A 15,764-nucleotide genomic window follows, 5' to 3' on the forward strand; every position below is an offset into this window, starting at 1 on the left:
GAGGCCAGATTTGAACTCAGGTCCTCCTGGAACTCCAGGGCTGGTGCTCTATCCACCACACCACCTATCTGCCCCCACAGTGATTCTTACAGAAAAAACTAAGGCCATCCACTGTAAGCTTCCTCCTTTCCCCCTCTTCCTCATCTCCTGTTGCTAAAGGAGCCTTTTGTCACTATCTCCCCCTTAATCCCTTTCTCTCATGGTAACATAGCTTTACTCCATACCAAGTTTAACCTTTCTACCTACTTGAGCAATCTCATTTCCTTCCCATTTTTCCCAACAGATTGCCTCCCTTCTCATCCTCACTCTTATCACTTGTTTTCAATTTCTCCTTGTCTCCTGGCTTCCCCACTGTTGGCCTACAAACATTTCCATGTCTCTTCCATCTTGAAAAACCCTCACTTCATCTTTCTATCCCCAATAAGGATTGTCCTATATATCTCTTCTACTTTTTGCAGCTAAATTCCTTGAAAAGGTTATCTTACAATAAGTGCCTCTGCTATCTCCCATTTCACTCTCTCTCTCTTTTTTGTAGGGCAGTGAGGGTTAAGTGACTTGCCCAAGGGGTCCACAGCTAGTAAGTGTCAAGTTCTGAGGTCCATACTGAACTCAAGTCCTTCTGAATCCAGGACCAGTGCTTATCCACTGTACCACCTAATGCCCTCCTCACTCTCTTCGTTAAATCCTATAGTCAGCTTCTAATTTTATCATTCCACTGAAACTGTTTCTCTCCAAAGTTACCAATGATCTCTGAATGCCAAATCTAGTAGACTTTTTCACAATCCTCAGCCTTCTCAAACTTTCTGCAGGCCTTTGACACTGTTGATCACTCTTTCCTCCTTGATAATCTCTTCTCTCTAGACATCACTCTCTCCTAGTCTCCTCCTACCTCTCTGATATCTCCTCAGTCTCCTTTGCTGGATCCTTATCCAAGTCACATCCTTTTATGTTACGTGTCCCACGGGATTCTGTCCTGGGTCCTTTTCTCTTCCCCTTCTATATTACTCCACTTTGTGATCTCATCAGCCCATCTCTCTGCTGATGATTCTCCAATATACCTTTATTGCCCCAATCTCACATCTCCAACTGACTTTTCAGACATCTCCAACTGGATGTCCAGTAGACATCTTACCCCAAACAGATCTCATATTATCTTTCCCTCCAAACCTTTTCTCCAGCCCTTTCCTATAACTGTAAAGGGTAACACCATTCTCCCAGTTTCTCATGCTCACAAACCATGAATTATCTCTTGATTCCTCATTATCTCTTGTCCTCTATATCTGATCTATTGCCAAGACCTATCAATTTCACTTTTTCAGCATCTTTCAAATATGCCTCTCCTCTGACACGTCACCACCCTGATGTAGGCTCTCACCTTATGCCTAAACTGCTGCAGTAGTCTGTTGGTGGGTATGCTTGCCCTATTCCAATCCATTTTCCATTCAGCCACCAAAGTGATTTTCCTAAAACACAAGTCCCATCATTTCACCCTCTGTATTTAATAAACTACAAAAGCTCCATATTACCTCCAGGATCAAATACAAAATCTCCTTTTTGGCATTCAAAGCCCTTTATAACTTAGGACCTTCCAAATTTTCTATTCTTATGTTTTATTCTTTTCTATGCATTCTTCATTCCAGTGACATGGGCCTCCTGCCTGTTCCACAAACAAGACACTTCATCTCTCAGCTCTGGATATTTTCTCTAGCTGTCTTCTGTACCTAGGAGACTATTCCTCTTTAGTTCTGCTTACTGACTTTCATGACATCTTTTAAATCCTAACTTAAATCCCATCTTTTACAGGAAGTCTTTCCCAACTCCTCTTAATTCTAGTACCTTCCCTCTGTTCATTATTTCCTAGTTATCTGGAATATAGCTTGTTTGTATAGAATTGTTTACATGTCGTCTCACCCATTAGATTGTGAGCTGTTTGAGGGCAAGGACTTTTTTTTTTTACTTTCTTTTTAAATTTTGAGTTTCAAATTCTCTCCCTTCCACCCTTTTCCATACCTACTGAGAAGGCAAACAATAAGATACCAATTATACCTGTGAAATCATACAAAAGATATTTCCATATTAGCCATATTTCTAAGAAAAGCAAGAAAATTAAAGAAAGTAAGGAAAATATACTTCAATTTGCACTGAGTTCATCAGTTTTCTCTCCAGAGTTGGATAGTATTTTTAATCATGAGTCCTTTGGACCATTGGATCAGTGAAGCCAAGTCTTTCATAGTTGCTCATCATTACAACATTGCTGTTACTGTTCAAAATTATCTCCCATTTCTTCTCACTTCACTCACTTTGAATCAGTTCACGTAGTTCTTGCCATGTTATTCTGAAACCACCTCCATTACAACCATATTCCACAACTCATTCATCCATTCCCCAATTGATGAGCATCCTCTTGGTTTGCAATTCTTTGTCACCACAAAAAGAGGTACTATAAATAGTTTTGTACATATAGGTCCTTTTCCTTTTCCTTTGATCTCTTTGGGATATAGACCTAGTAGTGGTATTGCTGGGTCAAAGAATATGTGCAGTTTTGTAGTCCTTTGGGCATAGTTCCAAACTCTTTTCCATAATGATTGGACCTGTTCACTATTCCATCAGCAGTTTATTACTTTTGCAAGGACTGTCTTTTGCCTCTTTTTCTATCCCTAGAGTTTAGCACAGTGCCTGGCACATATGTCCTTAGTAACTGTTTATTAAATTGATTTTTATAGCTGTTGTTATTGTTGTATTATTAGTAACATTTACTATTAACAATAACTGATATTTGTATAATTATTATTTTGTAAAATTATATACATATATATAATTTTAGCCTAATAACAGCCATGAGGTATGCATTACAGGCATTATTATCCCCATTTTTCATAAAAGGGAACTGAGACTCAGGTTAAATGAATTTCCTGGGGTCACACAAATGCTAATTCAGAGGAGGGATTTGAACCCAGGTCTATAGCTTGACCTCAGATCTAACTCCCTATCTGCCATGACTTACTAGCTCTCTTGTATTAACAGGTGGATGCTTGTTTACAAGTATTTTTTGTTTCAGGGTTAGCATCATTTACTGGTGGTGCTCAAAACATTCTGCGTGAAGAAGAAAGAATGCATTCTAGTTCAGATCGTGGGTCTCAAAAGGGAAAGAAGCCGGTGACTGGTAGCAAAATTCCCATAAATGATTATGAGCAGTATTCTGATACTGATAGCACTTTGGAAAATCTTTCTGGGCAATCTATGAGGTAAAGATTATTTTACATATTTAATTTATATATTATTAAAGCTTAGTGCTGTTGTATCACTTACTTTAAAAATAAGAAATCTTGAGATAATTTTCGGCTTGGCAAAATCATTCCCATTAAGCATGTTGCAAATCATGTGCTTTTTCTTCTTTTGTCATCTTTTGAATTCATTCTTTCCTGTTTATCCTTATAATCATAACTTTATTCTGATCATCTTTTACCTAGCCTGTTAGAACCTCCTCATCAGATTGCTGGTCACAGCACTGTTTGCTTCTAGTCACTTCTATTATAATGTAGAATCTTCCACTTTGAAGTTAGCTTCCATCTACTCTGTATATATCTTACAGTATGCCTTTTGTAGAATACACAGAGCTGGCAATGGAGTAGTGCATGTTGAGTGGACATATTCTGCCTTCTTTTAGGGATTTAGACATTTCAAATCGCCAAAATATTTTGGATATCTCCAGATCTCCTTAAAAGATTTCAAGAAAGCATTTAATTGAATTCAGTAAGATGAAATTTAATGACATATAATATCTTACATGAGTTCAACAACTGACTTTGAAAACATAAGAAGTGTGGTATGCAGTTTTGTCTAAAAAAGTTCGTTGCTGAACATGAGTCAGCAATGTGCTATGGCAGCCAAGACTAGAACTTCATCTTGGACTGAATTGAAAAAGGCGTAGTGTGTAGGAATGAGGAGGTACTTAGTCCTTCTGTCCGGGGTAGACACATGCGTAGTGTTGTCATTTTGTAACTATAAAGATTTTCATGTGGAAAAAGAATTAGACTGGTTCTGGTTATTCCAGAAAGCAGAACTCAGAGCATTAAATGGTAGTTTTACAAGAAGCAAATTAATGCATGATACAAAGAATCATTTCCTGATGGGTTCAGCTATTTAGAAATGTAATTGGATGCTTCAGGAACTAGTGGGTACCTCCTCATGGCTAGTCTCTACATAATGACTCTGCCCTTTAGTGAATCTCCATATGCTTTAGGTCTGATTGTTATATTCTTTTAGCCTCTTTGCAGGATACTGCTTATACCAAACATGATCTCCTACTTTGAGGTCATTAAACCCTTCAAACAGTTTTTTCAACCTCATCTCCTTAAAGTTTTCTAAGGTGATTGGAAGAAAATGATTGGTTTCTCTTTTTTCATGTTACATGAGTTGTATCTTCCCTATTCATTCACATTTGGAACTTTATGAAGTCTAATCAAATGTTATCTGAAAAATTGTTGTAACTCTTTGAGTAGAAACCACAAGAAAGTCATTTTGGTAAAGAGGCTCCTGGCTTGGGAAGAGATAGATAAGTTCTAGAGTGCTATTACTGAATATGGATCTAAGTGGAAGTCAGTTTAAAGATAAATCTTTTTGTTTGACTACTATAACTAGTTAATATTGTTCCTTCACCAAGAGGAAACTAAGTTCATTGAAAATGAGTATCTCTTATGACATTCTTTTCAGAAACTAGATGTGCAGATGTTTTCATGTATATATTCATGATTGTTGATCCTGTGTAATATATAATTTTATTTATGCCTTATCTGTGACTTATTAGCTCTTTTGTGACTCAGATGAGTCTTATTTTAATGCATATGAAAAATTATAAGTTGTCTTTTTTGTTGTTCAGTCATTTTTCAGTCATGTCCAATTCTTTGTGACTCCATTTTGGGGTTTTCATGGCAAAGATACTGAAGTGGTTTTCCATTTCCTTCTCCAGCTCATTTTACAGATGAAGAAACTGAGGCAAACAGGGTTAAGTGATTTGCCTAGGGTCAGGGTCACACAGCTAATAAATGTCTGAGGCTGCATTTGAACTCATGAAGATGAATCTTCCTGATTGCAAGCCCAGTGCTCTATCTACTGTGCTACCTAGCTGCCCCAGTTAAGTCTTTAGATGATTTTATAAGAAGTTTTTAAAGTAATTTTTAAAATGTTTTTTAGTTTTGCAAAAATTGAATGGAATAGTGTATGCATCATTAGGAAAACAATTGCCTTAGGAAACAAGTGTATATAAAATGAGAGAATATTTAGCAATAGAGTTAAAATATTGCTTAAGAATATGGGTAAGGGGGCAGCTAGGTGGCTCAGTGGATAAAACACTGGCCCTGGATTCAGGAGGACCTGAGTTCAAATCCAGGCTCAGACACTTGACACTTACAAGCTGCATGACTCTGGGCAAGTCACTTAACCCCCATTGCCCCACAAAACAAAACAAAACAAGAATATGGGTAAGATTAAAACAATAGAGTAATCTTCCTTGCATGCTGTTGTTTATCGGAGAAATCTTGATGTTTTTATCCTATCACTGTTTTAAAATTTATATTTTTGTGTATTACTCAACATATCATTTTATGGGTGAATCTTTTAATTGATATTTAAGAAGAATCTATATTGAAGCCTTTGTCTTAACACTACAAAATACCCAAAATGAGCTGCTGTATAAGGAAGGATAGCACCTATATGTTGTAGAAAACATGGAGTTTCAACATTAAACACTAGATTCCCCTTTAGTTTTGGTCAGTGCCTTCTAAATTATATGTTGAACAGAAATGAATGATTATGCTGTTATGAATTGCCTGAGGGATAGGCTACCAAGTTTTGGGTTTTAAGTCCCAACCTATGATCCATATTGGCTGTGTGATTCTGGGCAAGTTACTCAATCTCTAGAAGCTCTTTCTGGGCAGTTCTTTCTGATCATAACTCAAAAATAGAGTTTCTGATCTGTATTGGCAGAGATAGCTTCTTTATTGTGAGTCCGCTATACCAATAAAATGATTGTTCTGGTAAAGAAAAGAAAAAAGTTATTACAGGCAGAAATATTTTTTAAAAGAACTATCTAATATCTGATCTTGAAGAACTGCTTTATTTTAGGTTTAAAAAATTCTTTAGTCTCTCATCAGATAAGGGAAGATCGCAGAGAACTCCAACTTCTCCTTTGTCTCCAAACTCTCCAAAACTTCCGCAATTTGACCTGCCGGCAAACTCAGTGGAGAGGACTAGATCCCCAGTAGTCTTGCCTCCAACACCACCAGCATTCAAACCCAACGCTGCCTTCTCCGACATGAATCTAGCAGGCAGTAAGGCCACGGCAGGAATGGCTTCAACACCAGGCAAGTGTGTTTCATACAGGTGTAACTTTATGTAAAGCATGAGTTTGGGTTTCCAAAGACAAGTACTTTTCCTATCGAATACTAGGAAAATGTTTCTTTAAGTGAGGATTAACTCTCTCTGGGTGTAATTGCCCGAAAATCACCTAAAAGAGGTGATCCTTTTGTTTTACTTGTTGCCCCAGAAGGCAAAACCAAGAGCGATGGGTAAGTGTTACAGGGACGTAGATTTAAGTCCAGTGTAAATAAGTATACTGTAACAATTTAAGCTGTCCAGTAGTAAAATCGGCTGATTCTGAAAGGAGTGAGGTTCCTATGTCACCACTTGGGGGTGTCAGAGAGGGACTTTCTAATTCAGCATTGGCTTGAATCGATGACATCTGAGTGTACCACCATCTCTAAGATTCTGTGATTCTATAAGTATTTTTGAAAGACTGAATATAAATTGTGTAAGATTAACCTAAACATTGAAAAGAAAGAGATTCAAGAAGGGTTAGAAGCTTTTCCAGTAAGATTTGCCAAGAACTTGAAACTGCTATTTTATTCTCATGTCCCTAGCATTGACTTATTAAAATCCATGACAATGTTAAGTAATTGCCAAATTCAGAGAAAATAGAAAATTCTTTTTTTGGCACTTACAATGAGAATTGAGAGAGGCAGCTTGCTGTAGTAGAGACATAGCTGTGGAGTCAGAAGATCCTCTTCTCTGACTAACCTCCTGGCTCTGTGACTCTAGATAGCTCTCTTACCTCACAGTGCTCTAGATAACCCTCTTAAGACTATCATTTGCAAAGTTGGTGCTTATCTGCAATGGTAATACCAATGAAATAACAGGTCTGATCCAATTTTTTTTTAATTTAGACATTTTAATTTAGAAATAGTTGCTTGTGAGCTTTCTACACTTGTCTCTTCTGATCTTTCAGGTGCCATACGCTTTTCTCCTGCTGGCCTTCAGCATCGTATGACAGCAGAGCTTAGCTACTTAAGTGCCATTGAGGAGTCTGTGCGCCAGCTGACAGATGTAGAAAGAGTTCGAGGCATATCGCTGGCCCAGCAGGAAACTGTGTCTTTGGCTCAGATCCTAAAGGTATCCATGACGGTTCCCTTCTCCTATTGTCTTTTGCTCTCTGTGTTTTTATCTCTTTCAAACAATATTATAGAGGAGTTAAATCATCTTTTACTCTATACTGATGTATAGCCAGCTTGCTATACATTATAATCAGTCCTCTATACATAAGCACAGATTTTTAAAAACAATGATTATTTTATTATTTTTTTTTTTTGCGGGGCAATGGGGGTTAAGTAACTTGCCCAGGGTCACACAGCTAGTAAGTGTTAAGTGTCTGAGGCCGGATTTGAACTCAGGTCCTCCTGAATCCAGGGCTGGTGCTCTATCCTCTGCGCCACCTAGCTGCCCCCAACAATGATTATTTTAACAAGTCTCTGATGAAATTGCAAGTCCTTGATGTATTCTCCTATTAGGAATAAGTCTGTTACAGTTATCATCTCTCTTATAACATAGCTTTGGCTCATTGTTACATACAGGCACAGCAGCAGCGTCATGAACGAGACCTGGCACTTTTGAAGTTGAAGGCTGAACATGAGGCCCTGGAAAGTCAGAGACAGCTGGAGGAGGCCCGAAACAAAGCAGCTCAGGTGATGTTAGTTATTATGGGCATGTCTATCCTTCTTCTTCTCTTGTCAGTATTGTAATGAGCAGGTTCCTAGTTCCTAGTTCCTGTTAACACATCAAGCTAGAACTCCTAGGAATCGTAGGATCCCCACCCTATATCCCAGCTTGCTTTGTTCTCTTTATCATGAAATTGCTTCATATCACTTTGTATATTCTTTGTATTTACAAAATAGAGAGACAACATGATGGACTGTATGGAGAGCTGGCTTCCTAAACCAGGAAGATCTAGTTTAAGACCTACCTCGGATCCATCCTGGCTGTGGGACCCTGGACAGGTCATATAACTTCTCAGGGTCCTAAGCAGCTCTCCAAAAATCCAAGCTGCAGAAAAGGCGCTGATCTGCCTTGGTAGAGGGAGTTTCCTCACTTGGGAGCTACCTGTGTACATGTTGTGTCCTCCCTACCCCTAGTAGACTGCCTTTCTATTTCCCTTTCTTACCGTTGCCTGTTAGATATAGTAGAGGCTTAATAAATGTTTGTTGTTGAATTGAGTTGACTCAGCAGGCTCACAGGATGGGCTTTAAAACTGTTTTGTTTTGTTTTTTTAACTGGAGAGTTCCAAGGCTTAGAACTATATTCCCCAAAGAAAATATGTAGCCTAATTCTTAACATAATATCTCTCACCCATCTTTTTGGTTTAGTTTGAGAAACCTAGACTAGAGGACCTCTTAATCCATAAACCCAATAACCTTGTTTGAAAGAATCCAAAGGGAGAATGGGCTGCCCTGAGGGCTAAAGCCTCTCCTGCCACAGAAGCATTCTCAAGGTGAGGCCAGGTGATTACTTGACAGCAAATATGGTAGATTAGGTAGGTGCCCTCTGAGGTTCCTTCAAGTGTTAAGAATCTTTGAGATTTTATACTGCAGAACCACTCAAACTCTATGCCAATTCATAATCATAATGATTACTAAGTTATATAGAATTTAAAAAAAATACAAAAGTGAAAGATCAAGTATTTAACCTACATAGCAGAATTTAAACTCCTTTACTTTTGAGAAGGCTACAGTATTTATTAAGTTCAAGTTATCAAAGTGTATTTCCTTTTGTGTGTAGGCCCATGCAGAATCTCTACAGCAGCTGGTCCAGTCACGACAGGAAGCCACTGAAGCACTACAGGAGACGACGTGTAAGATAGCTGCTCAGCAGGCAGAGGCTGCTCGGCTCACCACTGATGCCGCACGGCAGATCCGTGAGGTGAGATCCAAGGAGAAATACTCTCGTCTTAGGCATTCACATAGGTTAATTAACAATGAAATTACTTTTCATGATTAGCTACGTAACTTTGGTTTGGTAGAGGTAGTTTCCAAATCTCTCAGTACTTTCTCAAGCCCCTATTCTGACCTCCCTTTCCAGACTTTACCTTAAAATTAATTAACCAGTGTAGTTTCACATTTGACTCTGGAATCCCTAGCTCTCTTGTCCTATTGCCAGTCATCTCTTGCCAAACCCCAGTCATCATCTACTTCCTCTCCTAATCACGTGCTGCTGAATAGAGCTGTGAAAAGTCACATAACTATGCTGGTAGAGCATACTACAAATTTATGTTATACAATTCCAACTGACTTTTCTCTGTAGCAAGACAATCCTTTTATTCCTGCTTATTCCCTATCCCACTCCCCACAGAAGCTATTCCAAACCATTTTTTTCTCTCTTTAACCCTTCTATACCTCCCGTTCCCTTCCCCTCAGTTAAGGACTTTCCTCTTACTTCCTCCAAGAAGACTGAGACCAATCATTCACCTTAGGGTCCCTCCTCCCTTTCTCTTTATCTCAAAACCTTTTGACAAAACCTCTTCCCTCCTTTTTTCCAGTCTGGCCTTTTCTATGTGTGCACTTAATCCCCCACCCATTCCATCTTCTCTTGTAGATTGCTCCCCAGTCAACCTCTCCTTATCCACTTGTTCCTTCCCTACTGCCTTCAAACATGCTAAAAGTCTTCCTCCATCCTTAAAAACCTTTCACTTAATGCTACCATCACCTCTCCCTTTCTCAGTCAAATTCTGTGAAAAGGCTTGTCCAAGTTATTTTCTCCATTTCTCTTATTCCTCAGCCTTTTGCAATCTGACTTTCAACTTCCTCATTCATCTTCTCTCCAAAATTACAGCAGTTTCTTTTTTTTTTTTTTAAAGTGAGGCAATTGGGGTTAAGTGACTTGCCCAGGGTCACACAGCTAGTAAGTGTTGTGTCTGAGGCCAGATTTGAACTCAGGTATTCCTGATTCTAGGGCCAGTGCTCTATCCACTGTGCCACCTAGCTGCCCCACAGCAGTTTCTTAATTGCCAGATGTCCCAATCATTTTTCTGTCCTCATCCTTGATTTATTTGCTGTATGTTTCCTGTTGCCTTTGGATGTTTAGCAAAACATGCTCCACTAATTCTTTTGCTTCTCTCCAGGAAATACTTGTAATCTGGACTTCAGTTGAGCTGTAACTTCCTTATTTTTTTAGGTTTGATTTATAGCAAGAATGTCAAGACTGATATGATTCAGTTACTCCAGCAATATATCCATTCATTAGCCAATTGGACAGGGATCACATAGTTAAAAATATCAATACAGTTTTCTTTCCTCCATTAGAATGGGGAGGTTCCTTGAAAACTTTATTTTCTATTTGTATCCCCAGTATACTTAACCCAGTGCTTTATCCATAATTAGTGCTTAATAAATACTTCATTCAAATCTTGTGTGATTCTTAGTATACTAGTTCCCCTTTCCCAGCACTTTGCCACTGTTACTGCAGAAGTAGAGAAACTGTGTAGGACCAAGAGCTATTTTATATTTTATGGGTTGCTATGCAGCCAAAATTCATTACAGGAGGCCAGTCTACTAGTCATGTTCCCTTCTGTACTTAGGTAGGTTGGTCCTTGGAAAATCGATGAGTAAATATTAATATGCTTTTCAACACTTTTCCCACTATCTGGCTTTTGGACACATTTTATTTCCCTTGGCAAAAGGGAAATTTAATTACTATCTACTGTTATGAATATTGTGAAAATTTCTAAGTCCCAGTGTTAGATGAAGAAAAAACCAAAGTCTCCAAGCCAAAAAAAATAGGTTTATTGAGAGAAGGATCCTGTCTCACAATAAAGCCAGTCTCAGGTCTAGGACACAAGACCCTGAGCCTCAGGATCCACAGATATTTATATACCATGACTCCTCCCACAAATTAACATAATCCAAGTGGTGCATATACAATAAGTATGGAATAGAGAGAAAGAAACCATCAGTCAGATAACAGCAGAGTCACTTGCCATTATATATACCCTTCTTAAAATAACCCCATTACTAAGTAACAGGCTGCTAACATAGGAGGCCATCTATTGGAATATGTCTTTGCCATCTCCTCTCTTACCTCTAGTCCTCTGAGTTGTTTTCTACTATCAGGGATTTTTACCATATTGCTTTAAGCGTGACTTTCCAACTTCTTCCTAGCTCTGACTGGTCCCTTTCAGCTCAGAAGTTACTATTTTTGGTATTTGACCATTAAGTTAATTGGTAGCTATACCTAACCGCAATTGGAAGTCAGATAGATGGATTATAGGTAAGTGATGGAGTAGACAAGTTGAAAGTTTAGCATTTACATTTGTTCCTATCAATATCTATCTATCGTACTTCATTTTCATTTGCTTAAGCTATTAAAGAATATCTAAATATTTTAAATCACAGTTTTGTAGTCTATAATCTGATTAGTATAACTATTAAATCATTTGTAACTAAGGGGTGGGGAAAATTTCACTCACATGAATAATAAAGCTTTTCTATGTACCATAAAAACAAATTAATTTTTGTTAGGCATATTATTGTCAAAATAGTACGTTTAATAAAGCATTTACAGTGTGTCAAGCATTAATATGTGTTATAAGGGGTAGGGGAAAAAACAGAGTATGATCTCTTTCCTTTAAAAGCTTACAGTCTAATTTGGCGATGAGATAAACATGTAAAAAGTTAAAATGTAAAAGATTTAAATTCACTCAGTAAACATTTATTAATATTCTACTGTGTTCCAGGCACTATGTGAAATGCTGGGGATACAAAAAGAGGTAAAAGATAGTTCCTGCCCTCAAGGAGCTTATACTTTAATGGAGGAAATAGCATGCAAATAAGTATATACAAAGTAAGCTGTGTACAGGATAGAGAGGAAATAATTAAAAGAGGGAAAGCCGTGGAATTAAGAGGGGTTAGGAAGGCTTCCTGTAGAGTTTGGAGTTTTAGTTGGAACTTAAAGGAAGGCAGGAGGGTCAGTAGTTACAGCATAGGAAGGAGAACATTCCTGGTGTGGCGGACAGCCAGAGAAAATGCCTGGAGTTCAGTGATGAAGTGTCTTCTTCCTAGAATAGCCAGGAAGCCAGTGTCACTGGTTTAAAGAGTACATATTGAGGGGAAGCTAGGTGGTGCAGTGGATAGAGCACCGGCCCTGGATTTAGGAGGACCTGAGTTCAAATATGGCCTCAGACACTTGACACATACTAGCTGTGTGACCCTGGGTAAGTCACTTAACCCTCCTTGCCTCACAAAAATAAAAAATAAAGAGTACATATTGGGAAGTAAGGTATAAGAAAACTGAAAAGATAGAAGAGAGTTTGGTTATATAGAGCTTTGAATGCCAAACATAGCATTTTGTATGTGGGTTTGAAGGCAGTAGGAAGCCCTTGGAGCTTATTGAGTAGGAGGAAAGACATAATCAGACCTGCATTTCAGGAAATCACTTTAATGATTGAATGCAGAGTGGATTGGAGTGGGGAGAGACTTGAGGTAGGCGGATCCACCAGCAAGCTATTGCAGTAGTCCAGACCTGAGGTGGCGAGGGCCTGGCTAGAGTTGTGGTGGTGTCAGAAGAAAGAAAGGAATGTATTGGAGAAATGTTGCAAAGGTTAAATCGACAGGCCTTGACGACAGCTTGGATATGGGAAGGGTGGGGCAGGGTGAGAGTGAAGAAACCAGAATGAAAACCTGAGATATTGGAAGGATGTTTTTGGGTTTTTTTGGGTGAGGCAATTGGGGTTAAGTGACTTGCCCAGGGTCACACAGCTAGTAAGTGTTAAGTGTCTGAGGCTGGATTTAAACTCAGGCCCTCCTGACTCCAGGGCCGGTGTTCTATCCACTGTGCCACCTAGCTGCCCCAGAAGGATGTATTTTAGAGCAACAGAAGCAACACCTTTTCATAAGGCAGTTTATGACTAGTTGCCAATATTAGCAATACAGACAGTAATAATGATAAGTTGTCAAGCAAAGAAGATGTTGATCTAGGATTTTATGGATCAGGTAAAATTCAGCTCATAGGATCTTAGATTCAGAGATGGTTGGGAGATCATTTGACAGACACTGAACTAAGAGAGGTTAAATGTCTTGCTCCCAAGTTGCACATCTGGCCAGTAGATGACCATACCACGTTTCTTTTTTGTTTTGTTTTTGTTGTTTTTGCAGGGCAATGAGGGTTAAGTAACTTACCCAGGGTCACAGCTACTAAGTATCAAGTGTCTGAGGCTGCATTTGAACTCAGTTCCTCCTGAATCCAGAGCTGGTGCTTTATCCACTGCGCCACCTAGCTGACTCCAACCATACCATTTTTCTTAAGAGATGTGATATAATTTTATTATAGTATTGTCACAGCTGTCTACATTTACTTTTACTCTCTTTTATGATCTCATATTTAGATGACAGAATTAGCACGAAACCAGATATCTGATGCTGTCACAGCTTCAACAGCACCAATAACTGTTCTTCTTGATCACCAGAGGCAACAGCATTCAGAGTTCATGAAACAGTTGAGAGCCAGAACTGATACAGATAGGTAATAGTATTTAATCATTTAACCTTTAAAAAATCTTGTTGCTACTCAAAGTCATTAATATCTTTAAATAAATAGCTGAAATAAATGCAGTTTGTGAAACCTATTCTTTTTATAAATTCACTCTAGATCATAATCTGTTGTATAATATATGCTAGCTACTTGAAAAAATTTATTATTTTTGTGGTTTTTTGATCTGCATTTTCTCTTGTAACATGGCTAATACGGAAATGTTTTGTATGACTACACATGTATAGTCTATATCAAATTGCTTGCCTTCTCAAGAAGGGAGGGAATTTGTTATTTAAGATTTTTTAAAACTGTTACAAATTTTTTGTTTACATGTAAACAAAAAAATTTGTAACATTAGTTTTAAAAAATTAAATATAAAAACAAAACAAAAATATAATATATGCTAGGATGTGCGGAAATGATCCCAATGTATTAAGTATGTGAACCATCATATCACAAATTTATCACTGATTGTTTTGCTTAATTACTAGCTCGGCATTTTTTTTGGTCAGGTATTACAGTTTAGGAAATCTGCAGAAGAGTTACTTAAGTCTTTAAAATATTTCAGAAAAGTAGATATAATAAGCTTTTGTTATTATGTAACCAAAATATATTAAACTAGTCTGTATTTTTACTGTCATTCTATCTTTTTTGTCAGTGGCTTCCTTGTGGAAAGTGGTTGCAACTACTATAGCATTATCTTTGTTTTATTGAAATTCTATCTATGCTTTGCTAATGCCATATCTAGAGGTAGTGGGAGCAGTGGTATAGATATGAATTGGTTTTATTTCAAACACTGATTTAAGTTTTTACACAAACAATGCTCTGGTTGAAGAATACACTGCTATCTATTCAAAATGATCCTCTTTTGTTCCTCTTTGGTCTTCTGGAAGATATTCTTTAATCTGTTTTGATGTATATATTTTTTTTGTTTGGTCTGTCTTTGCTTTCATATTATGTGTACAGTTCATTATTTCTATCCTTTTAATTTCATGCTACTTTTAAACAATGTTTAAAAACCATTTTTTCCTAAGATTTTTTATTTCTATTTCTTTTGTTTGACAGGAAAAGTGAATCTGTTGTACTTTCTCAGAGTAAAGAAGAGACATCTGACTCAAAGAATCTGAAGTATTCTCCATCTTTTGATAGTTATTCAGAGCTCTCAAAATCTAAGACTCATAATCAGAGGTAAAGGAGAATAATTCAACTTTATTTTATAATAAGTGTCATAACCTATAAATTAATGATTTTGGGGAATATGAGGTAGATTTCTGATTTCATTATTTAGAAAACTCTCAGTGAGGAAACTCCCTTTACCAATGAAGATTGGTTCCTTCTTAGCAATTAGTTTTAGAGAATTGCCTAGGGCACTGAAGGATGAAGTGACTCACCCAGGATATCGTAGCCAGTCAGAGATAAGGCTTAAACTCAAATTTCTTAAGTAATATCATAGTCCCTGTGTGCTGAATATGGAAGTAGGAAGAGCCACTGGATCAGACCAAGTATACACAGAGCAGGCCTTTGCCTGAGGTAACATAATTTCTGAGTGTCATGGGGAAGATACTCCAGGTTTTGGGAAAAAAAAAACAAAGACTTATTATTACCCATAAAGGTCATTCAAGAATATGTCAATAACTATGGTTCCATATATCTGCTTTCTCATTTCAATACAATATTGATGAGAGTAATATACATTCTTGTTTGGGCATTGTTGATGAAACTTTAAGAAGAACATATATACTGTTGGAGATTATATTTCTTTGTTTGTTTGTTTTGGGTTTTTTGTAGGGCAAGTGACTTGCCCAGGGTCACACAGCTAGCAAGTGTCAAGTGTCTAAGGTCGGATTTGAATCTGGGTTGGTGCTTTATCCACTGCGCCACCAAGCTGCCCCTGCAGATTATATTTCAAAGCATAT

At 37.7% G+C, this 15,764-nt stretch overlaps 1 protein-coding gene across 1 annotated transcript in view; it reads left to right on the plus strand.

Moving 5' to 3' along the window:
• The window catches only part of CEP350 (centrosomal protein 350), a 157,570-nt gene that overhangs the window by 72,890 nt on the left and 68,916 nt on the right, over positions 1 to 15,764 (plus strand). The window contains 7 exon segments of the mRNA XM_044001415.1: positions 3,059 to 3,245; positions 6,142 to 6,362; positions 7,283 to 7,446; positions 7,905 to 8,015; positions 9,106 to 9,246; positions 13,703 to 13,839; positions 14,914 to 15,036. Coding sequence (XP_043857350.1) covers positions 3,059 to 3,245; positions 6,142 to 6,362; positions 7,283 to 7,446; positions 7,905 to 8,015; positions 9,106 to 9,246; positions 13,703 to 13,839; positions 14,914 to 15,036 — 1,084 coding nt within the window.

Source organism: Dromiciops gliroides, chromosome 4, assembly GCF_019393635.1.
Source record: "Dromiciops gliroides isolate mDroGli1 chromosome 4, mDroGli1.pri, whole genome shotgun sequence".
NCBI classification, from domain to species: Eukaryota; Metazoa; Chordata; class Mammalia; order Microbiotheria; family Microbiotheriidae; genus Dromiciops; species Dromiciops gliroides.